Below are 24,894 nucleotides of genomic sequence, written 5' to 3'. Positions count from 1 at the left end.
TCCCTTCTCCACTTAAAAAACCTGCCTTCCCATCACTGCTGCTGACTCGCCTACGATCCTCTAATCACAAAGGTGGTATATCTTGCTGGTATCAGTATCAGATAATGTTAATGTTAAAAAAAAAAGGGAAACTTCCGTGTCGGCTTAAATGGGAGAGGGATCTGGCTGTGAACCTTTCTGATGAGGACTGGAATATTATTTTTCGTTCCAGTTTTACTATATCCAAATGTATCAACCATTCAGAAATGTATTACAAATTACTTCAGAGAGCATATTTTACTCCTGAAAGGCTGCATAAGATCTGGCCCTCTGTCTCGCAATATTGCTGGAGAGGTTGTGGTTTGGTGGGAGACATCTTTCATGTCTTTTGGTCCTGTCCTCTACTTCGCCCCTTGTGGAATGCAGTATTTTTTATGATTAGTAAAATAGTTGGTGTAACTATTCAGGCGGAGCCTCTAGTTGCCTTATTCCACTTCTATCCTGGGGAATTATCACGTGGCGAGAGATATATTATGGGTCATGTGCTGATTGCTACAAAAGCTACAATTGCTCAGGGGTGGAAGACAGCCTCTCTCCCCAACATCACAATCATAGAAAACAAGATCCATAAGCATTTTGTTTTTGAAACAACAGGTGAGAAATACTCCTCCTCCGTCAATTCCATCCATATGAAATGGTTTAAATGGGGAGAATATAGGGAAAAACAAGGCCATTCCACCATTTATAGTGTTCCGGTTGTTCCCGGTGTTCTCTGTTCACCTCACGCAGATCCGGGGCAGCTCCATTAACTGAATATTTAGTATTTTGTCTATATGTGTTGTGAAGTGTTTTATAAAACATTTTTCTTGTCCTAAAAAGTTTAAGTATCAATTATATGTACAAGGACCAAGATCGATTGATTTATATTGTGATATGCTATATGTCTGGCTTACCCCTTTTCCCTTCTTTTTCCTTCTGTATCCCCATTTCTTTGTATTAAACTTTCAATAAAAACTATTATGAAAAAAAAAAAAAAGAAAGAATGCACCGGAGAGCTCAGCAACACCAAAAGACCCGGAAGACCACGGAAAACAACTGTGGTGGATGACAGAAGAATTATTTCCCTGGTGAAGAAAAACCCCTTCACAACAGTTGGCCAAATCAAGAACACTCTCCAGGAGGTAAGTGTATATGTGTCAAAGTCAACAAGCAAGAGACTACTTCACAAAAGTGAATATAGAGGGTTCACCACAAGATGTAAACCATTGGTGAGCCACAAAAACAGGAAGTCAGATTAGAGTTTGCTAAACAACATCTAAAAAAGCCATTACAGCTCTGGAACAACATCCTATGGACAGATGAGACAAAGATCAACTTGTATCAGAGTGATGGGAAGAGAAGAGTATGGAGAAGGAAAGGCACTGCTCATGATCCAAAACATACCACCTCATCAGTGAAGCATGGTGGTGGTAGTGTCATGGCGTGAGCATGTATGGCTGCCAATGGAACTGGTTCCCTTGTATTTATTGATGATGTGACTGCTGACAAAAGCAGCAGAATTAATTCTGAAGTGTTTCGAGCTATCAACAGGAGCGTCCCTCCTTCCTGTTTGAATTTCCGGATTACCCGTGGAAGAAGGGATACCGGAGGGAACAGATATGCGAACCGGAACGTCCACCGGACGGACAGAGCATCCACCAGAGACGCCCCTTCGTCTCTTGTGCGAGACCCGTACACCGGCAACTTGTTGTTGTGCCGGGACGCCATTAGGTCGATCTCTGGAAGACCCCATCTGTCCACCAGTAGTTGAAAAACATCCGGGTGCAGGGACCATTCCCCCGGATGAACGTCCTGGCGACTGAGAAAGTCCACCTCCCAATTGAGCACTCCCGGGATGAAGACCGCTGATATGGCCGGAAGATTGCGCTCCGCCCAAACCAGGATCCGAGACACCTCTACGAGAGCCGCCTGGCTTCGGGTTCCTCCTTGCCTGTTTATGTAGGCCACGGTGGTAGCGTTGTCCGACTGGACCTGTACCGGGTGACCCTGGAGAAACCGATGTGCCTGCTGGAGAGCATTGAAGACCGCACGGAGTTCCAAAATATTGATTGGAAGCTCCGCTTCTGTCGGAGTCCACCTGCCCTGGAACAGATGTGGACCCGAAACTGCTCCCCAGCCCCGAAGACTGGCGTCCGTAGTCAACAGGACCCAATTTGGAATCCAGAACGGACGTCCCTCGCTGAGGTGGGTCGTCTGTAACCACCAAGCAAGGGACAGGCAAACCTCCGGGGTGAACACAATCGTCTGGGACTTCAGAGACTGAGGCAGCCCGTTCCACTTTGACAGGATCAGGTGCTGCAGAGGTCTGGAGTGAAACTGGGCATATTCCACCATGTCGAACACCGACACCATGGAGCCCAGTAGCCTCATCGCCGAGTGTAGAGACACCTGGCGGCTGTGCAGACAACTGCGCACCCTTGACTGCAAAGCAGAGATCTTTTCCTCTGTCACGAAGATCTTTTGCTGTCCCGAGTCCAATAAGGCTCCAAGATGCAGAATCCTCCGAGACGGGATTAGAGTGGACTTCTGCCAGTTGATTAGCCAGCCGTGCCGTTGCAGCAGGGGCAATGGTCAGGTCTAAGTGGCGTAACAGGAGCTCTGGAGATCCCGCCACCAATAACAGGTCGTCCAAGTACGGCAACATGCGGACTCCCTGCAGCCGCAGAGAAGCCGCCATGACCGCCATCACCTTGGTGAAGACACGTGGTGCTGTCGCCAGGCCAAAAGGTAACGCCCGAAACTGGAAGTGGTCGCTGCGGATTGCAAACCTGAGGAACTGTTGATGGCGCAAAAGAATAGGGACATGCAGGTAAGCGTCCTGTATGTCCAATGACACCATGTAGTCCCCCGGTTCCAGCGCCAGAATGATGGACCGTAGGGTCTCCATCCGAAACTTCGGTACCCGCAAAGACTTGTTGAGTGCTTTGAGGTTGAGAATCGGACGATACGACCCATTGGGTTTCTGTACCAAAAAAAGATTTGAATAGAAACCCTGGCCCCTCTGGGAGAATGGAACAGGCACTATAACTCCAGCCTGGAGCATAGTGTGCAATACCTTCCGCAGCTCCGTAGCCTTGTTCCGGTCTGATGGTAGACCCGTGGTGAAGAATCGAGCAGGGGGTCTGTGCCGGAAGGAGAGGGCGTACCCGTGGGAGACCACCTCCAGAACCCAAGTGTCTGTCGTAGTGACCGACCAACACTGGGCGAACTGCAGCAGGCGGCCTCCCACCCTGGGATCCCCCAAAGGGAGGCCCAGACCGTCAGGCCGCAGGCTTGTCATCTGGCTTGGGGGCCGGACGTCTGGTACTCCATGCCTGCTTCCGGGGTTTGACCGATTTCCTAGGGCCAGCCTGACGAGGAAACGACTGTGGTTTGGGCCTGCCCTGGGCCCTAGATGACCGAAAGGGCGATGGTCCTGAACCAGAAGGAGCAGCGGCCGACGGGAGACAAGCCGATTTGGCTGCCGCCAGCGTGGCCACAATCTTATCCAGATCCGGACCGAAGAGAACTTCTCCGGTAAATGGCAACGCTTCCAGACCCTTCTTGGAATCTGCGTCCGCCTTCCAGGATCGCAGCCACAAGGTGCGACGAGCAGCTACCGCTGCTGAAGAAATTCTAGACACCAGAGTACTAATGTCTAGAGCCGCCTCGTTGATGTAAGTGGCCGAATCACGGAGATTGCCAATCAACTCCGCCTGTTCGGCCGGACAGTCGGAATCAAAAGAAGCCTCTAATGAATCCGCCCAGCACTCCATCGCTCTGGCAACCCAGCAAATGGCCATAGCCGGCCGTGCTGCCCCCCCCCGCAAGGGAATAAGCGGACTTCAGGCAGATTTCCACCTTGCGGTCCGTAGCATCCTTAAGGGAGGACATGGATGGCATCGGCAATGTGGCACTACGGACAAGACGGGTCACGTGAGAATCCACCTGTGGAGGGGATTCCCACTTAGCAAAATAATTATCCGCGAACGGATAAGCCACCGCCAGGCGTCTCTGCGGCTGGTATCTTTTGCCAGGCTGTTTCCACGCCTCCTCTAAATGGTCCACCAACTGACCCGAAAGAGGAAAGACTGTGGCATCGCCCTTCACATCTTTGAAAAAGGCATATTTAGACTTAGCTGCTGGGGGAACTTCGTCCTCAATCACCAAGGCTGTACGGACCGCCCGAATAAGTCCAGAAATATATACTTTGGACTTAGCATCAGCGTCCTTAGTATGGAGAGGTTCCTGATCGTAAGGATCTAGAATCTCCCCATCATCAGACGTCCCTTCGTCATCCTCATAAGGAGCGGACAGAGACGCCACAGACTCCCCTTGCAATACATCCGACAAGTGCTCTACAGAACTCGTCAGGGAGTTAACCCACGCTGGCTCCTGAGAAACCGGGAGCGGGGAAATAGGGAGATTGTGGGGTACCACCAATTGTCGTGGGAAACCCTGCATGGGTGACGACACCACAGACTGCTGGGACAAACCCATCGGAGTAAACGCGGGCTGCGGAGCTAACTGGCCCACTAAGGCTGTAAGCACCTGAGCGAAACAAGCCCAGGGCGGCTCCTGTACCGGTGCTGTAACCGTAAGAGGCCGTGCCATGGACAAACACTGCCGGCAAAGGCCCTCCGCGCTACCCTCCCCCTCCGCTAACGGTACTTTACACGTGGTACACTGTAGCCGGAGGGGAAAATCACTTTCAGACATGATGGCACCACGTATGTGACCCCTCTCACCAATTATATATTAAATAGGCGAGAGACCACCCTGCAGCACCGCACCGCAAGGGCTTAGCAGAAAGAACAGGGACAGTAATAAAGCTGACAGTTTAGAGAAGAAAAGTTACAGGCAGCGCTAGCACAGTCACATACAATGCAAAGAAAATAAATTCCTGCACTAACAGCGCTGATCACTCAACTACACAGACACAGGGCCTGGTAGGACACAGTGCTGCATACACAGACCTGACCACAGCGGAGGAGAGGTATGCGGGGGGACCCAGACCACGATGCTTCCGTCCAGTGCTTCCAGCAGCGTTCACCATGCGTTGGAGAAGATGGCCGCCGAGGAGCAGAGAGGAGGCTCGCCTGGGGGAGGAGCGCTGACACAGGGCCAGTCAGCACAGTGCAGAGAGGGCTGTGTGCAGCGGGGGAGGCGCCGGCTGTGAGACAGGGAAGGCGCGCTCCCCTGGCATGCATTTAACCCCTGGGACGCCGCAGCGCTACCGCTCTGCTGCGGTCCGCTGTCCCAGGGGGTAGTGGAAGCGCAGGTTGGTCGCCTGGCTCCACGCTGCAGCCAGTCCCCAGGGAGCCCCCTGCCTGGGGACTTAGGACCATGTGATCAGCGGGGACCCACCGCGGGACCCAGCTGCTTACCTCTGTCCCCCTTGAATCCGGCCATGGTCCGGAACATCTGGGGTCACCGCTAGCTGTTCTAGCTCTTCTAGCCCCCACTCCAACAGGTGCACCCGACTCCGGCCGGGCACCAAACTAAACTGAGGTGCCTTGGCTCGGGGGCGGGGTATAGGAGGGGGACCCAGTGCATCCTGGGAGGCTGAAAGCTTAACTCTTTGGTGCCCTGCGACTGACGTCACACCTATACCCAAGGTATCCTGTGGATACCCTATGGACCCTGAAGTAGAAAACAGGATTGATGTAAATTTAGAAGGTATAAAAATGAACTAGATATGGTTACTAATCAGGTCTTTTTTTTCTCTTATCCTTATATTATTTATTTTTATTATTTTATAAAATGTACTGTCATTAAAAGAAAATATTCTTATAGATATATATCTTTATATATTCTGATAGAGAAATTATTAATTCCAGTTATCTCTTTAAAGAAATGTGCTTTCATGGACAATCTGTTTTAAAAAATTACTATTAAGCAACTATATACTCGTATAATGGATAGAAGTAAAATGCAGACTTTTAAATTGATAGTATATTGTATGTATTAGTAAAATTAACGTGAAACCAGCCGTAATATATGTAAATGTCAGTGTAAAACACTATGCTATTTTTTTAAATTGTTAATTGGATTATGAGACATAAAACCCGGCTAGTATAAAAGGGAGCCAATATGAGGGTTAGCCACACCACCTGACGAAGCCATGGACGAAACTCGTTGGGCGTGGCAAAACTTATGCGAGACTGTGTTGATATCATCTGCTATTTCCAGAAGCAACGCTGGTCCGGAGGCTCCTATGATGGCTGAGAGATTTGCTGGCTGATGAGGGCTGATTACTGGGCTATGTACAGAGGTTTTTACCCTGATGTATGTGAGCATTAGTAGAAGTAAAATAATTTTAGACACTATTCTCACGAGTGCGCTATTCCTATTGTTTGCATCTTTAGAAAATAATGGATCCTCCTGGCAAGAGGGGTTTGAGGATCAAGCAGCAAATACATCTGAAAAAGTAACTGGATATCACTTGCGCTGGAGTGCACTGCCGTGTATATGAGATAGAGGGCTTTATTTATTAACATTAAAATACCAGGGGAAGCCCTGATAAAAACGCCACCAGCTGACCGGGTCCCAGTGCAGGATGGAAGATCAGCTGACCGGAGTCACGGAGGACATCACCGGAGTCCCGATCATCGAAGGTAAGGATTTCACGGAGGGGGGGGGGGGGGGGTCACGGGGGAGCGGGGCTTAGCAGTGGCCGGTCGGCGCATTGTGCAGGCACTTGTCACAGTATTTTTTGCGAAAATACAGTGATAAGTGTGTGGAGGGGATTCGCAGTGAGGGAGCTTTATCGTAAGCTCTGTCCCTGCAAGGGATTTTTAATAAATCCCTGTGATATTGGCTGAATTCGCAATGCGAATTCAGTCGGTAGTATCACTTTACAATCTGGACAATAGGAGAGAGACATCATCAGAAATGCCTTTTTCCTCCCTAGTGGATGTAAAAGAGAAGCTCTCATATATTATAAATATACAGTCAGGTCCATAAATATTGGGACATTGACAGAATTTTCATATTTTGGCCTCTATTCACAACCACAATGGCTTTGAAATGAAATAAACAAGATGTGATTTAACTGCAGACTTTCAGATTTAATTTGTGGGTAATTACATTCAAATCAGGTGAACGGTATAGGAATTACAACAGTTTCAATATGTGCCTCCCACTTTTTAAGGGGCCAAAAGTAATGGGACTATCAACTCAAGCTATTTCATGGACAGGTGTGGGCTATTCCCTCGTTATTCCCTCGTTATTTCATTATCAATTAAGCAGGTAAAAGGTCTGGAGTTGATTCTAGGTGTGTGTGTATATGTATGTGTGTGTGTATGTATATGTATGTGTGTGTATGTATATGTATGTGTGTGTATGTGTGTGTATGTATGTGTATGTGTATGTGTGTGTAAATATATAGTTTGTGTATGTTTGCTACTTCGGCATCCTGTTTTAGCCGCCTTGTTCTGCAGGCGCTGCAGAGCGCTACTGCCCGTGGGGATAACTTTGGGATGTCCCCAGCGTAAGCACCTCCAGTGTCCCCTAATGGATGAAAGAGAAAATGGGATTTTGGTACCTACTGGTAAATCCTTTTCTCTGATTCCACAGGGGACACTGGACGCCCACCTCTGCGCTCTTTGCCTGCCCTTTCGGTTTGTTCCGTATGTTGTATGATTCAGTTATTGTGTGTTCTTCTCTCCTTTTTACACCGCTTGTTCTCCATCTCCTCTCGGTCTCCATTTTCTAAACTGAGGGCTGATGGGGCATAGAGGGGGAGGAGCTTCACACTTCTAAATTATTAAAGTGCCAGCTCCAGCTATCCACGCCTCTATACCCCAGCGTAAGCACCTCCAGTGTTCCCTGTGGAATCAGAGAAAAGGCTTTGCCGGTAGGTACCAAAATCCCATTTTCAGAAATGTATTTTTCCTCTCTAGTGGATGTAAAATAATTAAAAAAAAAAAAAAGAAAAGCTCTCTATTTCAGTATGTTAGCAAGAGAAATAAAAGTGTGCTAAAGTATACACGTGTATGTATCTGTGTGTATGTATATATATATAATGTGTGTGTGTATGTATGTGTGTGTGATAGGGATGTGCAGGCTCGGATAGGTTCGAGTTTGCACGTTGAGTTCGGATTTTTACTTCCAAAAAAACAGAACTCAGAAAGAGGCTAAACGTCATCTTACATGGACGAACATCATCATTCCTGGACAAATCGGAACTCAACGTGCAAACTCGAACCTATCCGAGCCTGCACATCCCTAATATTAGATATAGATAGATAGATAGATATATATATATATATATCTATCTATATACACACACAGACAGAGATATATATATATATATGTGTGTGTGTATGTAGAGAGATAGATAGATAGAATATATATATATATTCTATCTATATACACACACACACACATATATATATATATATATATATATATTCTATCTATATACACACACACACATATATATATATATATATATATATACACACAAACATACATATATATATATATATATATATATATATATATACACACAAACATACATACATATAGTTGTGGTCCAGCTCTCCTGAGAGAAATATTAGTATGGCAGGGTGCCCGCACTAGTTACTCACAGATACCGACAGAAGGTGCAGCACTCCCTGCTCTTAATAACAGTCCAAGGCATGATATAGCAACGTTTCAGTGCCTTTATTACCGCACTGTCATCAGGCTTAAATGATATGACATACAAACACAGTTTAAATACAATCGACTTACCACCACGTGCATCAGCGCCCAAACAGCTGGACAAAAGTCCAGGAATTATGTTGTTCGTCCATGTAAGATGACGTTTAGCCTCTTTCTGAGTTCCCGTTTTTTTGGAGGGGAAAATCCGAACTCAACGTGCAAACTCGAACCTATCCGAGCCTGCACATCCCTAACACACACACACATATTATTTATATATATATATATATATATATATATATATATATATATATATATACATACACACACACATACATACACACACACACACACATACACAGATACATACACGTGTATACTTTAGCACACATTTATTTCTCTTGCTAACATACTGAAATAGAGAGCTTTTCTTTTTTTTTTTTATTATTTTACATCCACTAGAGAGGAAAAATACATTTCTGAAAATGGGATTTTGGTACCTACCGGCAAAGCCTTTTCTCGGATTCCACAGGGAACACTGGAGGTGCTTACGCTGGGGTATAGAGGCGTGGATAGCTGGAGCTGGCACTTTAATAATTTAGAAGTGTGAAGCTCCTCCCCCTCTATGCCCCATCAGCCCTCAGTTTAGAAAATGGAGACCGAGAGGAGATGGAGAACAAGCGGTGTAAAAAGGAGAGAAGAACACACAATAACTGAATCATACAACATACGGAACAAACCGAACAGGCAGGCAAAGAGCGCAGAGGTGGGCGTCCAGTGTCCCCTGTGGAATCCCATTTTCTCTCATCCACTAGGGGACACTGGAGGTGCTTACGCTGGGGACATCCCAAAGTTATCCCCACGGGCAGTAGCACTCTGCGGCGCCTGCAGAACAAGGCGGCTAAAACAGGATGCCGAAGTAGCAAACGTATCAAATTTTGTAAAACCTGACAAACGTGTGAACTGAAGTCCAAGTGGCCGCATGGCACAATTGTGATGTGGAAGTTCCTCTACCGGCCACCCATGACGCACCCACAGTAAGTGTAGAATGAGCCGAAATGGATGAAGGAGGCCGACGGTCGGCACTAACATAACCCTGATGAATAGTCAGCCGGTTCCATTCAAACGGGCCAAAGTTTGGCCAACCCCTCCGAACAGCATCATAGAGGACAAAAAGAGACTCAGACTTACGGAGGGACGCTGTCCTGGCAACATAAATGCGGAGAGCCCTAACCACATCCAAGGTAGAAGAACCAGAGTCCTCCAGCAATGACGGTACCACAATAGGCTGATTGATATGGAAAGCAGACACAACCTTAGGAAGGAAGGCGGCTACCGTCCAGAGTTCCGCCCTATCAGCATGAAACACAAGGTAAGGTGGCTTATAGGACAGAGCACCCAATTCCGAAACCCTATGAGCCGAAGCGAGAGCCAGGAGGAGGACAGTCTTCCAAGACAGGTACTTAAGATCAACCTCCTCCAAAGGTTCAAACATGGGCAACTGAAGAAACAGAAGCACTAAGTTTAGGTCGCAGGGATCTATTGGAGGTACAAAAGGAGGCTGCACGCGCAAGACTCCTTGGAGAAATGTCTGCACCCCAGGAATGAGGGCCAATTTCCATTGAAAGAAAATGGAAAGGGCAGAAACCTGCACCTTTAAGGCTCCCAGACGAAGGCCAGAGGGCCTGATTCAGAGCCGGACGCTATTTGCGCTCGCTCGTTCAGAAAAAGGGGCTGGCTATTTAAATGAACCGTTCGCTCTTTGCGGTCTGTTCACGCCTTTATGTCTGAACGAGCGAACAAAACATGCGAACGTAATTTTGAAAAAAAAAACGCCCCCTGGCCGCTCGCATCATACGGCATTTCCGCTATTTATTAGATTAATCGAGTACATCGGATGACGTATGAACTGCTCGCTATTCTAGTGGTTGGTTTTTCCTACCACAATCATGCGAGCAGTTCTGACTATAAAACAACCAAGTGACGTGGTCGATGACGCTGCTTTGTTAATTATGCACACCCTTAAAACGTCCGTTTTGACAGTTTGGCACGCCTGCGTTCGGATCTCCACTCCCCGTTTTCAAGCACCTTCCCCTGTTACCACCCACAAACGCCTCATTCTGTCACTCAAAATAGCAGGCATTCGCTATTTAGCGAGCACACGATTTTCGGCCGCACTGACTGGTTCGCGCATGCGTATTAAAATCCGTACGCATGCGCAGTTGTGCGAACATCGGTAGGAACGAACGAGCGGACGCTTACGAGCGGCTCTGAATCAGGCCCAGAATCCAGACCCGTCTGAAGGAAAAGCAGAAACCGGGACAAACGAAAATTCTAGACGGAAGACCCCGACTGGAACACCATGAGATATAAGCACACCAGATGCGATAATGCGCAGCCGAAACTGGATTCCTGGTGCGTAGCATGGTGGGAATAACCGCCTCTGGGATGCCTTTGCGTCTTAGGATATTGGTTTCAAGAGCCACCCCGTTAAACGCAGCTGTGCTAAGTTGGGGTGTATGAAAGGGCCCTGCTGTAGAAGATCCGGGCGCTGAGGAAGGGGCCACAGATCGTCTGACAAAGGGACCGAAGGTCCGAGAATCAACTTCTTAGAGGCCAGTTCGGAGCTACGAGAATTACAGAGGCTGTCTCGTTTTATCCTTTTTAGAAGACGAGGAAGAAGCGGAATCGGAGGAAAAAGGTAAATGAAGTCGTAGATCCACGGACTTGTCAGAGCGTCTACTGCTTCCGCCTGCGGATCTCGAGTTCTTGACACGTATACTGGAAGCTGACGATTCAATCGTGACGCCATGAGGTCCACCTGAGGACATCTCCATCAACGTATCAACGCGTTGAACAAGTCTGGATGAAGCTTGCATTCCCCGGGATGGATATCCTGTCAATTTAGGTAATCCGCTTCCCAGTTGTCCACACCCGGGATGAATACCGCCAACAGTATTACTGACTGGTTCTCAGGCCTAGACATGCGACTCAGAGTCCCTCCTTGGCGGTTGATGTAAGAGACGGCCGTCGCGTTGTTGGACTGAACTCTTACCAGACGAGCCTTTAGCAACTCTGTTGCCTTTATCAGAGCATTGTAAATCGCTCTGAGTTCCAACACATTTACGGGCCACTTCTGTTCTAGAAGGGACCATCGACCCTGAAAGTGATAATCGAGGACTACTGCTCCCCATCCTCGAAGGCTGGCATCTGTTTTGCTGGATTGTGTCCACCAAAGAAGGGCTTCTCTGGTAACCGGGCTCAGACAGATCTGTCGATGTAGAAGCAGATGAGACCCTGACCCCTGTGCTAACAGGTCCAGCTCCAACACCCTGGAGTGGAAACGGTCGAACTGTAGTTCCTCGAAAGCAGCTACCAGCAGCTGAGGACCAGCTGAACTAACAACCGGAAATCCCTGGCCTTATCAGTTGGAAGAAAAATCCTCTGCGATTCCGTATCCAATATCATGCCCAGAAACATAAGTTTCTGGGACGGATTGAGTGTTGACTTCTTGAAGTTGATTATCCAACTGTGTTGGATTAGTGTGTGATGTGTCAGTAAGGCATGATCTTATAGAAGAGATACCGATGGAGCCTTTAGTAACAGGTCGTCCAAATAAGGTATTATGTTCACTCCTGATGACCGAAGGAGAGCGATCATGACTGACATGAGTTTAGTGAAGATGCGGGGAGCAGAGGATAACCCGAACGGCAATGCCAGAAACTGATAATGATCTTTCAAAATGGCGAAACGCAGAAAGGCCTGGTGTGGTTCCCAAATGGGAACATGGAGATAGGCACTCCCCTGGTTCCAAGGTCACTATGACTGACTGCAGAGACTCCATCTTGAAATGAAACAGCTTCAGATACAGGTTCAAGGACTTGAGGTTTAAGATGGGCCCGACCGAGCCATCCGGCTTGGGTACTACAAACAGGTTTGAGTAAAACCCCATACCTCATTGATGTTCCGGAACCGCAATTAGCACAGAAGACACTACTAGAGACTGGATAGCCTCCTGTAGAACCTCTGCTTTATCTGCAGGTATTGGGAGACTTGTAGTGAAGAACAGAGGTGGAAGGGGGACTTCGAAGTCTATTCGGTACCCCAGTTAAAATAGTCTGCGGATCCACGGTTCTGTAGAAGTCTGCTAACACTGCAGATGGTCCTACGTGGGAAAGAAGACCGTCATGCCACCTGTTTCTCAGCTGGTTTAGGCTCCTGCCTACGAGCAACCGTGTATGGGCGACCTCTACCTCTGCCACCTCTTGGTTGCGTGGGAACACCTCTGGCCCTACCACGAAAGGAATGTGGTGCACGAAAAGGAATTAAACAAAGGTCCAGTGTAAGATCTTCTGGGAGCCGGTGCAGTTGACGGGAGGAAGGAAGACTTATCCCCTGTGGCTTGGGATATCCATTTGTCCAATTCCGGCCCGAACAGCATGTCGCCAGTGAATGGTAGACCCTCCAACGCACGCTTGGATTCAGCGTCAGCTTGCCAAGCGTACAGCCAGAGGGCTCTGTGACCCGAAATCGCCGAAGCAGATATGTGAGCACTAATCTGACTGATCTCTTTTGAAGCTTCTCCCATGTAAACTGCAGATTCACGGATGTGTTCTGCTAGTAGACCTAACTCTGCTCTGGAAGTACCTGAGTCCAAACCTGTAATGAATTGGTTGGCCCAGCAAACCACAGCCTTGCTAATCCAAGCGGTAACAAGTGTGGGCCTAAGTTGAGCACCCGCTTCAGTATAAAAAGATCTTAGCGTTGTCTCCAACTTACAGATCTTTTAGTACTGTAGCTCCCGATACTGGGAGTGCCGTTTTCTTTGAGAGACGGACGCATCTACTGGAGGAGGTGTTTCCCACTTCTCCATCATGGATGATGGAAAAGGGTAGCTAGACAAAAACCGGTGCGGAATTTGGAACCGCTTATCCGGCTGTTTCCAGGCCACTGAGAGCTGTTGCTGAGAGAACGGAAAAACCGTAGAGCTCTTAGGTTGTTCATGAAATAATTAAAACTCCTGTGATGCAGGAATTATATCCTCAGGTAAATTCAGGGTCTTTCTGACAACCAAAATTAGAGATTCCACCCCGGGAGAGGAGGACTCTAACTCCTGAGGGGTATCGTCCTGTAAAGCTTCCTCCAATTCACCCTCTTTGGTATCCTCCGTAGCAAGGAATTCTTCGTCCGACTCCTCTGACTGGAGAACAGTTGTTAGAGTACGCTTTTGTGAATGTTATGAGGTCAGAGAAGAGGGCTATGTTTTACTACCTTTCTTTTTTAGGATTTTTGGGAGACTGTTGGGAAGAAAAATACTTAGATCTTCCCTATTATTATTACTAATAGATCCAATGCAAACTGGATTGGTCAGTAACTAGGGTGACAGTTGCTATTATATTATTATTGATACCGATTTGTAAGGCACGGTTAAATAGTTGAAAAGGGAAAGCATGCATTAAAAGCGATTTCCAAAGTAGGCAACTTAATAACTGCAGGTGTAGCTGTAGATAGCAATGGGTGTCTTAATGTTGTAGTGTTCCCGCTAGGCTGTTTTAGCGGGGCGCAGTGCCCTGCCCTCCTTCTGGAGGGTAAAAAGCACCCTGCCCTGCAGAAGGAGGGCAAAAAACGCCCTGCCCTCACAGCCTGCGGGAGCCGTCTTCACCCGCGGTCGCAGTGTCCCTCGGGTGGAGAAATGTGCGGTGACCCGGTCACCGCCGGAGAATAGGTGCCGGGCGCTATTATTCTCCCTGTCTGCAGCTCTTGGGGGCTTCCCCGGCGTGTCCGTCAGTGCCGGGTACGCCCCCAAGAGTGACGAAAAGGGGACGCGTCTTATAGACACGCTCCCTTTTCAACGGCCACGCCCCCTTTTCAGGTGCGCGCGCCTTTGGTGCGCACACAAAGGTACACTCTCTGGCTCCAGCGCCCTGCCTGCCGCCGGAGCTAGAGTGAACACTAATGTTGGTATAGGTAGGAGTAGTTGTGAAGATCATGGTAGAGTGACTGAGCACTGTAGAGAATTCTTGTTGGCAGGAGTCAGTACTTGGTTATCAAAATCAAGCCGGGTACACAGAACGATGTACTGCATCAACAATATAGCTGAAAGATTTCCCTTGAACTTTCTGTAGTGCAGGACAAATGATATTGGGTGTACACACTGAAAGATATCTATAGATATATTTCAGGGAATTCATCCCGACACATATCAGGAATTGCCTGTTCAGAGATCGTCCAAATTGGCCTGCATGTACGGACAACAAAAGATATCGTTATCGTTGGTCATTCATTGCATGCACACGGAACGATATGATGGATATATAGTTGAACTATATCATTCATATAATTCAAAGATATTGTCTCGTGTGTATGCCCCCTTCAGCAGAGGGAATGTCGGTGGAAGTTTCACGAGGTTGTGAGGGAGAGTATTTTGAAAGAGATTTTGGATATAGGTGCAGGTGAAACCAGTGTAGGTACCCAATACTGGAATTACAAAGACTTGATTTAAATGGAAAGGTCTCAAAGGTTGGATTCTAGCAGAAATGGTATCATACAAAAAAACTTCACCTTCAAGAAAAGATTTGGGGTCTGCAAGTTAGAGATTCCCACCTCTGACACCCTGCAAGCTGTGGTTATACCCAAAATGGTTTTCGATGTGAGGATCTTTAAATCCACTGATTCAAGTAGTACAAAAGGAAATTGTTATGTCTTCATACTAAATTCAAGTCCCAAGGGACTAGTAGAGAACTGAATGGTTGTAACAAGTATGCCACACCCTGCAAAATAGATCTGTACTACCAGAAGGGGGTAGCATTTAGTTTAGAACCAAAAAAAAAGACTACATCTCCCCTCTATCTTTTAGAAGATGCCTGGGTGGAGGCACCAGTACATTATGTTCTGCCCAGAGCATGATCTGGGTTCCTTCACTGCAATGGAGCTTTTGTGCCTCTTGATGGTTGACTTAAACTCTCTCTCTACAATAGAGGGTGACCTTGAACTATAAAGATTTGAATTGCTCTTAATTATACAACCCAAAGATCCTGGACGAGACAATAAATGGCTAGAATAACCCAGGCAGACCATCATAAAGTCTTCATGACATGTGCAAATTCAACACATAATAGATAGGCAAATGTTAGTTCACAGATCAGGCAAACGTAAATGAAGGCAAATTTTGCCCATGTTTCATTCCTCACCTTCTTTATGGCTCAGTGGGGTTGGCGCTGCTGGGGGTGTTTGGGATTTTACTTCCTGCTCATTGTTATTGTTGATAACTGGGAAAGTAACATCCTTCTGGACAGGCGGATCAGCACGAGGCTCCGTCCTCTTTACTGGGGACAGTGTGTGTGTCTCTATAGATGTGGACACAGAATGCAAAACAAACGGAAACCTAAATAACTCATCATTCCAAAGTATATCAATAGAACAACATGCATATACACTCGTACAGCTGTCCACTATACCTGGTCTTTCTTCAAAGTGGTCATTTCTCGCCATCTCCTTTGCTTGCTCAGCTGCCAGTCTTAAATCTGCCTCTTTGGAATCTTCTAAGTTGCTACCGTCAGAATCTGAGTGTTCTTCCCCTCCCACAGAAGGACGGAAGTCCAGCTCCTGCTCCTCAGGAATGCATTCCTTCTGCACCTTCTGGGAAAAGAACACTTGTACAAACTGAAAGGGAACAGAGCACCACTAAACGCAGAGTACTATGAGATTTATAGCAGTACAAAAAAATTAAAATATTTGATAGCAACGTTGCCATTTAATGGAGCTTCTTTCTCCATGACCTGAGCTCTACCAGATAGGTGAACACTGGGCCAGCTTTGGCATTGAGGACAATAGGCCTGTGCAAATCTTTAAAAAGTGTATGTCGTACTTAGTATGTGTATCCTCACTAATGAAAGAAAAGATGCAGCTAGAGTCAGGGCTTAGAGCGACAAGGGCTGTGCGCCTTCATGTGTGCATTTGACTTTGTTAGACGATGAGTGTTGCACAAAAATAAAATACAAATATGTGGGAAGCGGTGAAAGTGATGTGCCCTAAATTTAAGGGAGAAAATTTAATTTGATAGAAAGTTATACTGATTTAAGGAAAATAGACAGCACACAGGGAGTTATACAACAAGACAGCATACCTTGGAAGGTAGGAACGCCCCCGAGGAGTCAAATGTGCCAGTCTCATCTTCTGCATCCTCCAAGCACCATTCTGGCAAGCTGTCTCTTTCATCCTCTGAGCCACTCCGAGTCCTACGATAGCCACGTTCATCATCTCGCTCTCTAAAATCAAACTCGAACCGCCTACGGCGCTCTGGATGTTCTCGCCATCCAGGCCCTCGCGCACCATCTATAAGAAATAAACAAAAGCAGAAATGTTAGGTTAGAATAGGGGAGAACTCTCACACATACACAATAGCCGTTTCACTACAAAAATAACCGCCCAGTGGAAAGGCAGCTTGCTTTGCTGAAATAAAGGGTATTCTCTATGACAAGCAGTGAAAGAGTGCCATAGTGACCAAGGCATAGAACAATGGTAAATGCTCGACTGGCTGACAACTTTTAAAGAAACAAGTATAATGTCCCTTTGAAATATCCAGAAATTGTAAAACAAAGACTTAAGCGGGCCATATCAGGTGCGATAAAGCACCCAATCCGACAAATTGGTAAAATTTGGCTGCTATATCGCACCATGTATGGGACAGATGTCGGACCGAGTGCGCACCCATGAGGTCGTACATCGTACCCCCTGATCCAACTGTAGGATCAGTCGATCAGGGGATGCGATGTACGATCCCATGCAGCACTATGCTGGTAGGGGAGGGGGGAGCCGGCATATCGGGCGGTCGGCCACCGGATCGCACCGTGTGCGGGGACTGCCCGGTAATTCAGACGTCTAAACCCCCGTCGCACAGTGTCATCGCACCATGTATGGCTGGCTTTACTATAACACCTGGGAAAAAAGTAGAGATTCAGCTCGGAATTTATAATGGATGTGGGAAAAAAGGAGTTACGGTAAGAACTTACCTTTGTTAACTCTCTCTTCGAAGTCCATAGGGTCCACAGGGAGACCTTGGGTGTAGGTAATGGATCTGGAATACGGGCACTATGCAGTTAAAAGCTTTCAGCTCCCAGGATGCACTTGGTCCACTCTCCCTATACCACGCCCCCAAGCCAGAGACACCTCAGTTCGTAATAAGCCAAAGGCCGGAGGAGGATAAGAGAGAAGGAAGACTGTTACACACAAGAATCACATTCTCAGAGAAGTAGACGGGAAACCGGTGACCAGAAACATAGCCCATATGAAGTCAGATGCGTCAGGGCGGGTGCCCTGTGGACTTCAAAGAAAGAGTTAAAAAAAAGATAATTTCTTATAACTCATTTTCTTCTTCAGGGTCCATAGGCTCCACAGGGAGACCTTGGGGATGTCCCAAAAGATTCCTTTTAAGGGTGGAGACAATGTGGCGCCCAAAGAAAGCATCCTGAGAGGTGAAGGTATCAAAGGCATAGAACCTTAGAAAGGTCAGGACAAAAGACCACGTAGCGGCCTTACACAGCTGAACAGCCGAGGTGCCTTGGCGAGCTGCCCATGAGGGACCAACAGACCGAGTGGAATGAGCATTAAAAGAAGCCGGAACAGGAAGGCCTGCCTGCGTGTAGGCATTGGAGATAGTCATACGAAGCCATCTAGCCAATGTTTGTTTATTGGTTGGCCATCCTTTCTTGTGAAATCCATAGAGCACAAATAAGGAATTCTATTTACGGATGGAATTGGTACGGTGCACATAAATCCTGAGGGCACGGACCACATCCAAAGAGGCCTCCACCTGTTGAAAGGTCCAGTGATTGAAAGGCCGGGAATATAATTTCCTCATTAATATGGAAGCTGGAAACAACTATAGGAAGGAACCCAGGGTGAGTCCGAAGCACAGCCCTGTCCAGGTGAAATATCAGAAAAGGGGAGCGACAGGAGAGCGTCCCCAACTCTGGCGGATGCAATCGCCAGAAGAAAGTCTTAGCTGTTAACCACTTGAGTTCCACTGAACCTAGTGGTTCAAATGGAGGACCCTGGAGGGCCCGAAGAAATACCACCAAATCCCAAGGAGTAACTGGGGAGACAAAAGGGAGGTTGAATCCAGAGGAGGACAGCTTGGAGGAAGGTGTGAAAATCCGGTAGCAGAGCAAGTCTACGCTGGAACCATGCTGACAGAGCAAAGACATGTACTTTCAACGAGGCAAGGCAGAGACTGAGGTCCAATCCAGCTTCAAGGAAGGCCAGGACTCTGGAAATCCTAAACACCTGAGGGACGTCATTTCTTGGACGACACCATTGGAAATATGTATGCCACACACTGTGGTAGATCCTAGCAGAAGCTGGCTTACATGCTCTAAGCATCGTGTTGACGGAGGGATGTCTCAAGAGCCACACCATCAAAGAGACGGATCCAAGGCCCGAGTAAAGACAAGGACCTTGAGACAACCGGTCCGGACGTTGAGGCAACAGGAAAGGAGTGTCGATAGAGACACTCTGAAGATCTGAGTACCAATGACGTCTGGGCCAAGCTGGAGCCACCAGCAGGTCCGTACCTCAGTCTTGTTTGAACTTTTGAAGAACTCGAGGAAGAAGGGAGACTGGAGTAAACAGATACGCAAACTGGAATGTCCACTTCACTGACAGAGCGTCCCACCAAAGTTGCCTTTGCATCTCTGGCAGATGAGATTCTGCCCATGTCAGAATGCGTGACACTTCTGTCATAGCTGCCCGACTTCGAGTGCCTCCTTGATGGTTGATGTAAGCCACTGTGGTGGCGTTGTCGGACTGAACCTGCATGGGTTTTCCATGAAGTATGTGTTTGGCCAGCTTGAGGGCCCTGTACACAGCCCAAGTTCCAATAGGTTGATTGGAAGGGCTGCTTCGACTGCTGTCCAACGGCCACGAAAGAGTGTGGACCGGTCACTGCGCCCCTGCCCGGGAGACTAGCGTCTGTTAGGAGTACACTGTCCGGGATCCAGAAGGGGCGACCCTTGGTTAGATGAAAAATCAGTAGCCACCAAGACAGAGACAGACGCATCTCCGGAGAGAGCACCATTGTCTGAGCTTTGATCCGGTGGGGTAATCTGTTCCACCTGGAGAGGATCAGCCCCTACAGAGGCCTGGAATGAAACTGGGCATATTCCACCATGTCAAAGGTGGACACCATGGATCCCAGAACTTGCATAGCTGAGTGGGCTGACACCCGGCGACTGTGGAGGCATCTGCGAATTCATAGTTGTAATGTGGAGATCTTTTCTGAAATCAGAAAGATTCTCTGCTGTTGAGAATCCAGAAGGGGCACCCAGATGAACCATCCTCTGCGAGGGGATTAGAGAGGACTTTTTCCAATTGATTAACCACCCGTGTGCCTGTAGAAAAGCAATTGTCAGTTGCAAATGTTGGCGAAGCACTTCCGGAGAACAAGCTAACGGGAGGTGGTCGTCCAGGTATGATAGTAGCCAGATACAGACTCCGTAGATGGGCTGCCAGGATAGCCATAACTTTGATGAACACCCTTGGAGCTGTGGACAGGCCAAAGGGTAGCGTCCGAAACTGGAAGTGTTGCTGTAGTAGAGCAAACCGAAGATAACGCTGATGAGAGGGTGTTATAGAAACATGTAGGTATGCGTCCTGAATATCCAGCGATATCATAAAATCCCCAGGTTCCATAGCCATTATGATGGAACGTAGGGTTTCCCTCCTGAACCCGAGCACCATGAAAAATTTGTTCAGGGATTTGAGGTTGAGGATACGCTGATGAGACCCATTCGGTTTCTGCATCGGAAAGAGTAGAATAACAACCAGTCCCTCGCTGGGATAACGAGACTGGCACAATCACTCCTTCTTGCAGCAAGGACTGTATGGCTTTCTGTATCATAAGGCCTTGTTCTTGTCTGAAGGAGGGCCTGTGCAGAAAAACTGGTGGAGAGGTCTTCGAAGGAATGAGAGGGCGTACCCATAAGAGACCACTTCTCTTACCCAAGCGTCCTTGGTGGTAGACCCCAGCATTGTGCGAACTGAAATAGTCGGCCTCCCACTCTGGAATCCACCAGAGGTATGCCCGCCCCATCAGGCTGAGTGTTTATACTCTGGTTTTAAAGCACAGTGTCTTGTGCTCCAGGCCTGTTTCTTAGGCTTGACAGCCTTCTTGGCAGCTGCCTGTCTAAGAAAAGACTGTCCTTTGGGTTTTCCTTGGGGCCGAAAGGACCGGAAGGAATAGGTTCGAGTCTTTGAAGGAGCAGATGCTGAAGGCAGAAACGCATATTTCGATGCTGCCAATGTGTCAACAATCTTGTCCAGGTCTGGACCAAACAAGATCTCCCCATTGTATTTGTAAGGCTTCCAGGTGTTTCTTAGAATCAGCATCCGCCTTCCACAGGGAACGACTAGCAGACATGGCAAAGACTCTGGATGTCAGTAGACTGGCATCCAGCGCCACCGCACCAATATATGCAGCCGCATCTGGAATGTGGCCAACCAATGACACTTGATTCTCACGAGCTTCCGGGGCAAAGGAGTCCTCATGTGCATCGGACCAGCGCTCTATAGCTTTAGCTACCCATGAGATAGCCATGGACAGGCGGGCAACAGGCATGTTTCCACTTTCCTATCTGTAGGATCTTTTAAAGAAGAAATGGAAGGCATAGGTAACGTAGCGCTTTTAACTAAACGTATAACATGGGAATACACCGCAGGGGGTGATTCCCATTTTTTACAGTGAGCCTCAGGAAATGGGTAACATGAGGCCAAACGCTTTTGAGGTTGATACCTCTTACAGGCGATTGCCAGGCAGCAGCCATGTGTTCTACTAGCTGATCTGATAGAGGGAATACTGCCGAAGTCACCCGTACAGTTTTAACAGAGGGAGTTTGGATTCAGGGGCTGGCTCGTCATCCTCTCTTACCAATATGGACCTGACAGCACACACCGAGGCAGGAATATTAATATTTGACTTAGTCTCCGCCTCTTGCTAAGGGGATCGGGGCTAGAGGAATCAGCAATCGCTCAGTCGTCAGATGACATCTCAGACTCTGAGAGCTGTGTGGAAAGGGATGACAACACAGGACGCTTAGCTGTGGCACTGGGTACAATGCAACCACGAGTATATATGATACTAGTAAGATAGCAATACACTGGTCCTGTCTGATGCTTGGGTAAGGTACAGGAGTCCACTGCCTAAATATGGCACACTGCAGCACACAACAGAATGTGACAGACCTCACAAATATTACTTTTTATATATATGTGAGGTATAGGAACCACCTGTATTAGGGCAGAATTAGAGAAAAGGTAAAGATACTGTATATGCTGACAGTTCGAAAAAAAGACACAGACAGGCAGCGCTAGCATAAGTCACATACAATGCAGAAATCACACTGCAAATTGGCACTATACTCAACTACACAGACTCAGTGTCTGGTAGGCTATAGCACTACATATGATGACTGAATTGAGAGGTAAGTAGGGGGATCGGATAACGCACTGTCCTGAGCGAGCTGCGACTGAACCACTGAAGAAAATGGCCGGCGGCCTCAGAGGGGGCGAGGCAAGAGGAGGAGAACAGCTCAGAGAAGCCAGACCTCAGAGGAAAGACGCCCTGAGCTGAGGGGAGGAGCCGCTGTAATGGGGAAGCCGTCTCCCCTCCCACGGACAGTCTGCTGCTGCGCGCTCTAAGTTGGTAAAAGTAAAATAAAATAATAAAAAGAGCTTAAGGGCTGCCTAAGCAGCCCCCTGCGTAATGGTAACCGACTCAGCAGGGCACTAACTGAGGTGCCTCTGGCTCGGGAGCGGGGATAGGGAGAGTGGACCAAGTGCATCCTGGGAGCTGAAAGCTTTTAACTGCGTGGTGTCCGGATTCCAGATCCATCACCTAAACCCCAAAGTCTCCCTGTGGTGCCTATGGACCCTGAAGAAGAAATGGGGTTAATAAACCTTAGACATCAAATAATTTAAATCTGTGCCTGTCAAGGTGCTTAAACATAACTAGAATTCCTGCAGTGTGTATGGCAGTAAATATAATCCAGCTACAGATATTTACATATATGTGCAGGTGAAAAACAAAAATCCACCAAGGTCAATCTCTGGCATTTATTTTATTTCTTTGCCAACGTTCGTACATTTATCCAATTTGTTTTGTAGGAGAAAACAAAATCATTGTGGATTTTTGGGATTAACCAGCTTCATTAAGTATAACAAATTCTTTGTATCCAAGAACACTTCCTTTCCCTGAAAGTGTAGGCAGTGTTAATCTACCACTACCAATACCACAGCTAGAATGTCTGCCCGAAAGAAAACATTCTACTGGACAAAGAGGAATTTTGTTATTGCCACCTTTTATTATCCGCAAAAAGAAAAAAAATGTTTAATTAAATTTATAAACAGCTCTGCATCTCAATCACACAATGGTACATTTGTGTATAATCTAAAATTCTAGAATAAAACTACCTTCAATGGAAAACTATCTGAAAACTAATGAGTAACCAACCTGAACGACACTAGATAACAACCAGGGTGAATAGTTTTATGGATAAACATAGTATATACTATGGAGAGAAAACCACCTAAATGCCAGAGAGCCCTGCAATTTAGGGGAATTCACTACTGCCAGCATTACAAAGACTTGATGCCGCTGTATTGAGTACATGGTATCTGACAGTGCAGTGTTAGATACGGATAACTACATAGCTTAATCCATGTTAGATATTGGGATGCACCATGTGCTTCTCCCGATTGTCAATGCATATACTGGGACCGTTTCAGCACAGACATCAGGTTTTCCTGATCAGCTGGTATCTACGGTATGGAACCCTCATGATGCTGCTAGTGAAGGGGACATCGGCTTAAAATGACACTTTAGGTGGAGGTACACTTTTCCACACTTTGAGAGAGCTCACTTTTGTTACAAACATGTTTGGTTTCTATTCACAATGCTTTAATGCCATATAGCTTTAAGTCAGGGGTCTTCAATATTGTTATGAGGCCCACACTGTCTTAAAGGTTGAACAAAGTTCGAGGGCCACAAAGCTATACTGCGCTATTTAGACACTGCCCCCTCGTTACACAATTATGTCCCATAACTAAAGCCTCCAACAATTTTAATTAGGTCCATGAAAGGCCCCCTCCTCCCACAATTATAATTATGTCCCATAAGTGGTCCCCATTATGCAGTGCCCCCTATATAATGCCCCCAGAGGTAGTCCCCATTATGCAGTTGCCCCAGCAGTGGTCCCCATTATGCAGTGACCCTTATACAAGGCCCCCAGTACTAGTCCCCCCCGTGCAGTGCCCCCCAGTACTAGTCTCCCCCGTACAGTGCCCCCCAGTACTAGTCTCCCCCGTACAGTGCCCCCCAGTACTAGTCTCCCCCATACAGTGCCCCCCAGTACTAGTCTCCCCCGTACAGTGCCCCCCAGTACTAGTCTCCCCCGTACAGTGCCCCCCAGTACTAGTCTCCCCCGTACAGTGCCCCCCAGTACTAGTCTCCCCCGTACAGTGCCCCCCAGTACTAGTCTCCCCTGTACAGTGCCCCCCAGTACTAGTCTCCCCTGTACAGTGCCCCCCAGTACTAGTCTCCCCTGTACAGTGCCCCCCAGTACTAGTCTCCCCTGTACAGTGCCCCCAGTACTAGTCTCCCCTGTACAGTGCCCCCCAGTACTAGTCTCCCCTGTACAGTGCCCCCCAGTACTAGTCTCCCCTGTACAGTGCCCCCAGTACTAATCCCCCCCTATACAATGCCCCCAGTAGTCCCCCCTATGCAGTTCCCCCAGTTGTAGTCCCCCTATGCAGTTCCCCCAGTTGTAGTCCCCCTATGCAGAGCCCCTTATAGAGTGCCCCCAGTAGGGGTCCCCCCCTATGCAGTGCCCTCAGTAGGGGTCCCCCCCTATGCAGTGCCCCCAGTAGGGGTCTCCCCCCTATGCAGTGCCCCCAGTAGGGGTCTCCCCCTATGCAGTGCCCTCAGTAGGGGTCTCCCCCCTATGCAGTGCCCCCAGTAGGGGTCCCCCCCTATGCAGTGCCCCCAGTAGGGGTGTCCCCCCCTATGCAGTGCCCCCAGTAGGGGTCTCCCCCCTATGCAGTGCCCCCAGTAGGGGTCTCCCCCCTATGCAGTGCCCCCAGTAGGGGTCTCCCCCCTATGCAGTGCCCCCAGTAGGGGTCTCCCCCCTATGCAGTGCCCCCAGTAGGGGTCCCCCCCTATGCAATGTCCCTAGTAGG

At 47.9% G+C, this 24,894-nt stretch overlaps 1 protein-coding gene across 8 annotated transcripts in view; it reads right to left on the bottom strand.

Annotated features, from left to right (window-relative positions):
- GIGYF2 (GRB10 interacting GYF protein 2) overlaps window positions 1–24,894 on the bottom strand; it is a 183,010-nt gene that overhangs the window by 76,751 nt on the left and 81,365 nt on the right. For 5 of the 8 annotated variants that reach the window (XM_088479253.1, XM_088479254.1, XM_088479255.1 and 2 more), the window contains 3 exons: window positions 16,793–17,001; window positions 16,125–16,329; window positions 15,858–16,013 (listed from right to left, as the gene is read on the bottom strand). In XM_088479253.1, coding sequence (XP_088335379.1) covers window positions 15,858–16,013; window positions 16,125–16,329; window positions 16,793–17,001 — 570 coding nt within the window. The remainder of the gene's footprint in view (window positions 1–15,857; window positions 16,014–16,124; window positions 16,330–16,792; window positions 17,002–24,894) is intronic. The other 3 variants (XM_088479251.1, XM_088479257.1, XM_088479252.1) reach the window with 2 other exon arrangements.

This window comes from Taudactylus pleione, unplaced genomic scaffold, assembly GCF_031769625.1.
Source record: "Taudactylus pleione unplaced genomic scaffold, aTauple2 ptg000229l, whole genome shotgun sequence".
NCBI lineage: Eukaryota > Metazoa > Chordata > Amphibia > Anura > Myobatrachidae > Taudactylus > Taudactylus pleione.
Note: the sequence above shows the minus strand (reverse complement) of the source record. Positions and strands in the feature narration are given on the sequence as shown.